General features: G+C 43.4%; 1 protein-coding gene and 1 long non-coding RNA gene across 2 annotated transcripts in view; one reads left to right on the top strand and one right to left on the bottom strand.

The window, feature by feature from the left end:
• The window catches only part of LOC138162576 (uncharacterized), a 9,046-nt gene extending 8,613 nt beyond the window's left edge, over nucleotides 1-433 (bottom strand). Inside the window, exon 1 of the long non-coding RNA XR_011168660.1 lies at nucleotides 89-433. This is a non-coding gene — a long non-coding RNA (uncharacterized lncRNA). The remainder of the gene's footprint in view (nucleotides 1-88) is intronic.
• Nucleotides 434-490: 57 nt separating this feature from the next.
• Nucleotides 491-9,221, top strand: TEFM (transcription elongation factor, mitochondrial). Its single transcript, XM_069089884.1, has 4 exons — nucleotides 491-638; nucleotides 2,618-3,087; nucleotides 4,878-5,027; nucleotides 7,536-9,221. Exons 1-4 carry the CDS (start codon nucleotides 602-604, stop codon nucleotides 7,971-7,973), a joined length of 1,095 nt encoding a protein of 364 aa, XP_068945985.1. The 5' UTR covers nucleotides 491-601; the 3' UTR covers nucleotides 7,974-9,221.
• Nucleotides 9,222-9,470: the final 249 nt, after the last annotated feature.

The following is a 9,470-nucleotide window of genomic DNA, read 5'->3' as shown; positions in this document are numbered from 1 at the left end:
TTACACACTGATACAGGGCCCTCATGTAAGTTTCCTGATCGGAGGGTGTGCGCTTCCCTACTTGTAGTCCCCTGTTTTAGGAGCTTACCCTTCTCGCAGCTGTTCACCCGCTCCGGAGACGGCATGAGGCGGTCCGAATTCCCCTGGAGATCTCCATCCGAGAGAGGCTGAGACTCTCCATTCTTTTCACTCGTGGTCGGGCCCCACGCTGGGAGCCATTTGTTACGGCCGGCTTCAGTGAGAGCAAAAGGACCAGCCTTTACTCATGCATACATTTCTCCTGAGAACACGAGTAAAAGACTGGGCCTTTTGCTCTCACTAAATCCGGCCATAACAGGTGGAGTGTTCTAAAAAAGTTTTTACGGCTGGGGAGCCCATTGAAAAATGGTGGCTTCTTCTCTGGGAGAAAGCCCTGCCCCTGTCATGCCCAAACGTGGCCGCCAGGGTGCACCGGAGCGCCTCCTCGTCCCCAGCTCCTCTCCCGGAACCCGGGCTGCAGGCCGGAACGTTTGTGCAGAGCCGCAGGGCCGGAAGCCCTCTTCTAAACGCGCAACCCCGGCCGGAAGTCAGGGCCGGGGACAGGAAACGCGGCGATTTCAACATGAGCTTCCCGGGCGTCCTGCGTCTGTTCCCGGGAGGTAAGAAGGTCCTAATGCCGGCGGACGACGCTTGTCCGTCCTGTCCGGGAACTTCTGGGCTCCGCCGGCCCTCAGGCCCGGAGAGCAAGTGGTGGGGGGCGTGTCTCCCGCTCCCCTCCCCCAGACCTTGGCAGCTCGTGCTCCGTCCGGACGCCCCCTCCCTGTCCCCTCCTCCTCGTCCCCTCTTCATTCTCTCCCCCTCCCTTCCCCCCCTTTGCCCATGTCCCCCTCCTTCCCCCTTTAACACGTGGAGTGTTTGCAGGCCCAGTTTTTTGCTTATGTCACTTACATATTCTGTATTATATTAAACAGTAAAATGAGAAAACTGGACTTGAGTTTGCACCCGCAGCTCATCAGTTCTTCCTCTGGAAGGGGCTGGCGTGAGTCCTTTGGAATTGTCTTGGACCGTTGTACTGATCAGTTGCCGCATCGTCGATACAATGTTGCTGTTACTGTGCACAGCTACCTCGAGGCTCTTTCTCGCTGTCCTTTGCATCAGTTCTCGCAGAACTAGCTTTGTTTTTCTTGTTAGGTTCGGTTCCAGTTAGTATTTTCCTTTGAGGCTTTTTATGTGGCTGTTTTCACATTGGTATCTTGGGCATAGTTTGTGTCTTGGTCTTCCCTGTCACAGTAATTATCTTTTTATGGTCAAATTCTGTTGTTGTTTGCTTATTTTTCCAGCCTTGTTTTTTACTTTGAATGTATGTTAAAGTTGTGCTCTGATCACCTTGGAGTGGAGAGGCACCACACCAAGCTTTTTCATGCTGGTGTTTTCACAGGTAGTTCTGGAGGGGGGGGGGGGGTCTGTAAGTTTTTGGTGCTTCCAAGGTGGTGTGATCCAGGAAAAGGAGTGATTTTGCTCTAATCTTTACCCAGGAAAGAAAGGCCTCTGGTCCCCTGCAACCAAAAGTGCTAGTGATTCTCACTGCTTTGTTAACATTGACCAACCACCAGTGTTCCTCTGTGCCCTGGAACTGGGACCCAGAACTGCATATGGGCAATAGAGTTGTACCCAGTGCTAGCAAAGGGTCCCCAGTAATCTCTTTCTGAACACTTGTCTGACCCCCTCACTGTCTGGACTGAGAACTCCCAAAGCTGCTACCATTGTTAACACTACCACGTGTCTGGGCACCAGACAGGTTTCCACCCCAATGCCACACAGCCTTTAAGTTTTCTTAGGCCTGAAAAATGTCTTATCCCAACCTTTTGTTGGTTTTGCCTCTCCAAAATTTTATTTGAGGTGTTATTTACAGTCCTTTAGAGGGGAATGTTGGGTAAGTTCAGTTGGGTGGTTGCCCTTAATTGACTATCTTGGCTCTACTGTTTCTGCAGGCCCTTTCTGCAGACTTGCCCAGTCCAAGGTTGTTTTGCATTGAGGATAAAGATCTTTAGAAGGAATGAAATTTAACTTTATAGATCCACTCCCCGCTCCCCCAAGCACACACAAATAGATACATATGACTACATAGGAAATAAAACTTAGGGCCTACACCTAGTAAGAAAGGAGAGAGAAATTTGTTACAGAGGACCACACATCATAGTGTCATCCTGTGGCAAGAGTGCTGGGTTTGGTTTAAGAGGGCTTGGGTTCAAATTCTGGTCCTCCCATTTATGACCTTACTGCTAGGTGACTAGGCAAGTTCCTGAACTTCTCTGGGACTTGATTTCCTCCTAGGTAAAGTGAGGAAGTTGGGTAACCCTTTGTGCGTGTCAGGGACCCCTGTGGCCCTCTGGTGGAACTGACAAGACCCTTTCTCAGAATCATAGTTTAAAGTCATAAAATAAAATACAAAAGAAATTACAAATGAAATCATTTATATTGAAGTATGGTTCAACATATTGAAAAAAAAAAAGACGAAATTCAAAGGCCCTGAGTTCAGAACTCCTGGAACTTGATGAACTCTTAAATCTTTTCAGCTTTAAATATATGATCCTGTGGTTCCAATTAACTATGTGACCCGATTTTTTTCCCATTTTAGGAAAGTGGAAATATTTTCAGGTTGCAGTGTGTCCATCTCTGTACCAGCCATTTCTGTCCTGCTGTCAGAGAAAATCCATAGCACCAGTGAAGAAAACAGACTTTGTTTCAGTCTCATCAGATGAGAGCTTAAAGGACACTGAAAAAAGATTGGAAGGCCTCTACTCTTCAGAAGAGAAATCAGCTATTTTGCAGGTGCTCAACACAGCCTCTCTGCCCGAACTTGCTGCTTTCACATTTCTTCGAGGAAAGAAGTCTGTCAACATTGTAAAGCACAGGGAAAAGTATGGGCCTTTCCAGGATTTGGAGAGCTTAATGGAAGTGCCCTTATTTCAGTATAAAATTATAGTGAAAGTGTGTGACTCAATTCTACAGCCAGTATCGAAAACTGAAAAAAAAGAGAAAAGAATATCGGAAAACTGGTCATTAGGAAAGGTTATCAGACCAAGAGTAGAAAGAAAGAAACTCAAGGTATGCCTTTTTCTTAAACTCTGTCTCACCTATTCTGTGTGAATCAATGTCCTGGGCACTGGGTGATAAAAGACATTGTCCCTGTTCCCAAAAGCTTCTGATTTATTTGGAAGTACCAGAACCACACATATATACTTACTGTATATCCATAAACTATTCATTGGCATCATATGCTGAGTATAAGAAACTAAGTCAATGAACTTGGAAGACAATAAGAAAACTGTAGACTTAATTAGTCAGGGAAAGCTTCCTTGACCTTGAAGAATGGGCAAGATTTGGTAAGGAGGAGAGGGAGTGAGCAAAAACGAAGAAGTAGGAAGACAAATAGCTTGTTTGAGAGATGGCAAATAGAGGAATCAAAGAATTGTGGCTGGAACAAAGTGGTGAGGTATGTGAGGGAGGTGGTGCAACACTAAGTTACTAAGGTATACTGGGGCCAGATTTCAGAGCATAGAATGATGCGAAAAGGATAAATAAAAGTAATAGTCCCTGCCCTCAAGAAGCTTATATTCTAGTAGGAGAAATGCAACATTAGATCACAGATTTAGAATTAGAAGGACCTTTAGAAGCCAAACCCTTGATATTACAGATGAGGAAACAGGCCTAGAGAGGATGGGACTTATGCAAAGTCGTGTTTGTGTATAGAAAGTTACACATATAGGGTGGCTAGGTGGCGCAGTCAATAGAGCACCAGCCCTGGAGCCAGGAGGACCTGAGTTCAAATGTGACCTCAGATACTTTACACAAAAACTAGCTGTGTGACCTTGGGCTAGTCACTTAACCCCAATTTCATGTCAGAGGAGTCACTTTAGCTAGGGATTCTAAAAGGCAGAGGTGAGGAAGGCATGAAGTTAGGAGATGGACTGCTGTATAGAGGCAATGGTAAGCAGGCCAGTTTGATGGAAATAGAGGCTGCAGGCTAGAGCTAGTTTGGGAAGGTCAAGGAGTCGAACATGATCCAGCAGGCAAGACATTAGATAATCACTGAAAGAGGAATCATTAGGGAATGATTTATAACAGTGGTGCCCAGCTTGATGCCTGTGGAGTTACTGCCCAGGGTCTGCAGATCTGTGCCCTTAATCCTCGTCCTTTCATCTGTATCAAGAACAAAGCATGCAGCCTGACTTGTGAGAATAAGCCCGTGTACTTCTCTGTAGACCGAATGTCTTGCACATTTTCATATGTGATTTTCAAATACACATAAATGTAGTTGTAACTAATAAAAATAGGAATTCATGTGTTTCTTTTTGTTTTTATCTTTCTTCTCATGGCTACGTGCAGGTGAGGACAGCTGCCATCATCTGTGGACTTGTGAAATGTTTTGATGTTAAAGAGGTTAGAAAAAGGAGAAAGGCAGTTTTTCTTTTCCAGCAAAATTGAAGAATGTCTTCTGTTTCTCAGTAGGACTTTTGTATTGTTCCCAAAACAAGACTTAATTCTGTTGCTTCCTAAAAATTCAAAAATGAGTTTCCATCCTTTATTTCTGAATACAATTCCTGGGCTTATAAAATGAAAGGTTTTGCAGGATGTCAGTCTTGTGGCTTTTGGTACTATCTCTCCAGGCAAGGCATGGCCATATCCTAAAGCTCATATTGTAGGGCTTTTCAAGGCCTTAGAAATGTTGTGATTGCTTCCTCTTATGCTTGGTATTTTACCCATATTATTTGTGGGTAGCAGAAGACTAGGCACTTAGATAGTGACCAGGTATGCCATCCATAGAAAGGGAATCTTACAGTGATTACACTCTTCAAGGATGTTAGCAATTGAACCATGTTTTTTATTTGTTTTAGGCAGCTAATAGTATTGTGTCTATTGTTTTTGGCAAAGAAAAAATTGCATGGACTCATCTTGATAGCAAACTAACTGTTCTTGACTGGCAACAAGGAAATAACTTTAAACTGATGAAAGAAACCTCCTCGCCATCTGCCTACCTGGAAACCGTGAGTAAGATGTGCTTCCCCGCATCTGGCTCCCAAAGCTCTCCTTGTAGCTTATCTGTGTCCTTGAGCTATAGAGGAGAGTAAGAACAGAGAGAAGGGTTGTACAGCTCTCAGGCCCCGTCTGTTCTGTTCATCTTTGTTCTCACCTGGATCCCACTGGGTCTTCTGTCTCACTGGATCTTCATGCACAGCTGTCTCTAGAAATAACTTTTTCACAGTTGAGTAGGACTAAAATTTTGTAAGTGGGCCCTGGAAAAAAATAATACTGAGTTATAGTAGTACAAATTTTTCAAAACATCTTCACCATCTTACATAATGATCATCGACATTTATATGAAATTTTAAAGTGTGCCAAGGTCTTTACATACGTTATCTTGACTGAGCCTCACAGCGGCCTGGTGATGGTAGTAGCTATGGTTAAGGTGAATTGACTTGCCTGTGGTCACACATGGTCAGAGGTGGGATATTCACCTAGTCCTAGATCTTCCTGACTCCAAATCAGGCTTGTTATCCATACTCCATGTTTTCATCTAATGCTCACATTGGAGGAGGTAGACAGGGCAGGTCTTACCAGTTACTTTGTGGCTGTTTCTTCATTTCACCATTGGAGACAAGTGACTTTGCCTGTAAATTAACAGCTGGAAAAGCTAGAATTAGGACCCAGGTCTCCTGAGTTTTGTCCCATGTTTCTTATTTAAAGAAAAATGAAAGAAATTAGGAGAGCATGGAAAAGTTTACTTCTTAGATCTATGGATAAAGGAAGAATTTACAACCAAAAAAATCATAGAGAGGATCAAGGGAAGTAAAATAGATCATTTTGATCACATTCAATTAAAAAGTTTTTATACACACAAAATCAGTTGGGGTGGCTAGGTTGCGCAGTGAATAGAGCACCAGCACTGGATTCAGGAGGACCTGAGTTCAAATTTGGCCTCAGACACTTGACACACTAGCTGTGTGACTTTGGGCAAGTCACTTAACCCCAATTGCCCTCCAAAAAGCAAAAACAAACAAAAAAATACAAACAAAACCAGTGCAGCCAAGATTAGAAGGAAGGCAAGCAACTGGGGGAAAATTTTTTACAGCAAGTTTCTCCTTATATAAGGCCTCATTTTTCAAATATATAGGGAACTGAGTCAGATTTATAAAAATACAAGTCATTCCCCAACTGATAAATGGTCAAAGAATATGAAGTCAGTTTTTTAGAAGAAAAAATCAAAACTATCAATAATCACATGAAAAAAATGCTCTAAGTCACTATTAATTAGAGAAAGGCAAATTACCGCATCACACCCACTAGATTGGTTAATAAGACAGAAAAAGGAAATGATAAAGCTGGAGGGAATACGGAAAGATGGGAACACTAATTCATTGTTGGTGGGATGGTGAACTGCTCCAGCCCTTCTGGAGAACAACTTGGAGCTGTGTCCAAAGGGCTATAAAACTGTGCATATCCTTTGACCCAGCATTACCACTAGTAGGTCTGTATCCCAAAGAGATCAAAGGAAAAAAGGACCTATAGGGACAAAAATATGTCTCACAGCTCTTTTGGTGATTGGACGAAGCATTGGAGATTGAGGAGACGCTCATCAGTTGGGGAATGGCTGGAGCAGCTGTGGTATATGCTCATAATAGAAGGCTATCAGAAAAGATACATATAAAGACTTGCATGAACTGATACAAAGTGAAGGGAGCATAACATTGTGCACAGTGATGGCAATCTTGTAATAGTAATCAGCTGTGACCCCAGACCGTGCATTTCAAAGGATGTCAACCTCCAGAGAAAAACTGATGAGTCTGAGTGTAGCTTGAAGCATTTTTTCCCACTTTATTTTCCCTGCCCTTTTTTTTTTTTTTTTTTTGGGAAACTTGGCTGATATGGAAATGTGTTTTGCATGATGTCACGTTTCTTGCCTTCTGAGTCAGTAGGGAAGGATGGGAGAGAGGAAGAAAATTCAGAATTCAGAAAAAATATGTGAATATTGAATCTATTTATTAAGAGAAAAAGAAAAAAAAGCAAGTTCAGCAAATGTTTATTTGGAAACATCATGTGGCAAGCAGCCATTTTAGACTGGTACGAGAGCCGCGAGCATCTTGCTCAGCTGACAGCCACTCATGAGCTTACTGAAGCTTGGGGACTTGCCTGAGCTTTCTCCAGCTAGTTAGAGACACAGCCAGGACTAGTGGGGCCTGGGCTCCTGGTTCCCATGTGACTGTTTTCCCATTATAACCCCTCCTATAAAAAGTTAATCCCTGTCGATTGTAAAAATCAACTATTTCTATTATTTCTAGTATCAACTCTGAATAAAAAGCCAGTTTTGAAAAAGAACATAAATTAATGCAAACAGTATCGAAGGATCATCTAGTCTTTTTGTATCAAATGTATACAGCTACTAAAGTCAGGGTAAAAATGGTTAAAGTTTTGTTGTTAGGAAATAATGATGTGCTGAGGGGAAAATAGTGACTCACCAATAACTTGACTTCTCTGTGACAATTCCTTGTTTTTAGATTTCTTCAATAGTTTCAGAAATCCCTGAAGCCGATTTCTATATTTTGGAAAAAAGAACATTTTCTCTTCAGCAGACATCTTTGTTTCCGGTTGCATTACACTTCCACATCGTGGAGGCCATGCTGTATTCCTTGTTAAACAAAACATTTGCTCGAGATGGACACCATCGGGTGTTGAGCATGAACCGGAATGTGGTAGGGAAACACTTTGATCTGATGCTTGGGAATGTGCGGACCAGCGGCATGGCTGTGGTCCAGCAGTTTCTCTCAGACTCCACACTGAAAGCAGATCCCCGGGTGTCCTTCCCATCGGAGAGTGTGGTGCGCTACAGAAGCATGATGGAGACTGACGGAAGAGAAAGGAAGGAAGAATTATGGGATTCCCTGCTGCAGGCAGTAGCTTTTTTTGAGCTCTTGGTGTTCCGCCCTCATTCATAAAGCTTTTCTTGGGTGCAAGATGGTGCACGGCAGAGGCTCTTCAACCTTATCTTGCTCACGGCATAGTGTAATGGAGAGAGCACCAGACTTGGAGTCTGAAATCTCTGGGTTCGAGTACTGCTATGTACACTTTTTCCCTGTGTGAGCCTGAGAAGGTCACCTCGGCTTCCCTATCTGGAAGACAAAGGGGCAGGACTCCATGGCCTGTAGTTCTAAGCCCTTCTGGCTCTAAATTGATGGTCTTCTGACTCTCAGAACACTGGCCACGTAAGTTGGCAACAATGAAACCTTCCTGATCATGGGCCTTGGAATTCCCCTCCTCTCCCACCCATCAGTCCTCTAGTGACCCATCACCTGTCCTTTGCTTCTTCAGGATTGGATGCAGAAGAGGTGCCTTTGCATCAGCCTCTGTGAATAGAGATGACACCCAGCTGGGAAGGTTTCAGGTGGCGCAGAGGGGCCCGCAAGTTGCCTGGCTTTGAGAACCAGCAGGCGCGATCTCTTTTTGAATCCCAGTTCTGCCAGTTGGCTGATCTTGAGCAATTCAGAGTAACATCTGTAGCCTCAGGTTAGGACCAGGATCTTATTTATGTTGAGAGAAGAAAAAGGCATGCAAGGTTCTCCAGGTTGGCCTCATCAGCTTGCAGCTCAGGGAACTGAGGTCTAGACAACTGAGGAGACATTTGATACCAGCTCATCTAAGTCTAATAATACGTCTAGTCATTTTTCCCCAATTCCACACTGACCCCCCAAAACTGGTTTATTTGTAAAATGACAGTGGGTTGGACTAGATCATCTCTAAAAAGCCTTTCCAGGAATAACATTAAGATTTTCAATTATCAACTTTTACTAGCAGTGTTTCTGAAATTCTGTAGCTTGTCCACCTTTTGATTTTTCATGTCAAAGAATGAGAGAACATGATAGGTTGAAATTGGGATTTTTAGACACCTGGATGGCTTGTAGCGATCAACTGAAAAAAGGCTTATCAGTTTTTAGAATGCCAGCAAGGAACCCTGTGCTAGAGTGACTGAGGTGCCTGCCAACTGTCCTCCCCTTTACCTGTCTGCCCTCTCAGGTGATGGTCCCTGAACAGCACAGACCTTATCACTATCACCCTTAAAAGCTGTGCCATAGGTATTATCACACTACAGGTTGACAAATGAAGTGTATGCTCATTTTGTGTGGGTTTTTAATGTTTGTGACTGTCCAGGAAAATTGAAATAATAAAATATTTTGCTCTAGTGACAAGGCCTATTGTGTCAATTATTTGTTTTCTTTTTGCCTTCATTAAGGTTTTTGGTTCTTAAAAAGCCTTTACAACCTGGTACCTTTCTGCTTTTTTTGGTCTTATATTTTATTTCCCTCTGAAGTGCCCACCAGAAATTATACACCAAAGCCCCCTAAACCTGCTAGAAGGGTACCCCTACCAGGGTCCCTGGAAACCACCAAATAGGCCATAATAGTGAGGGAATGTTTCACCTGTGTTGCTAGAAACAT

This window comes from Petaurus breviceps, unplaced genomic scaffold (assembly GCF_028583685.1).
Source record: "Petaurus breviceps papuanus isolate PSGF00001 unplaced genomic scaffold, PetGlider_PUasm1.0 186, whole genome shotgun sequence".
In the NCBI taxonomy this organism is placed as follows: domain Eukaryota; kingdom Metazoa; phylum Chordata; class Mammalia; order Diprotodontia; family Petauridae; genus Petaurus; species Petaurus breviceps.
This window is presented reverse-complemented; position numbering and strand designations above follow the sequence as displayed.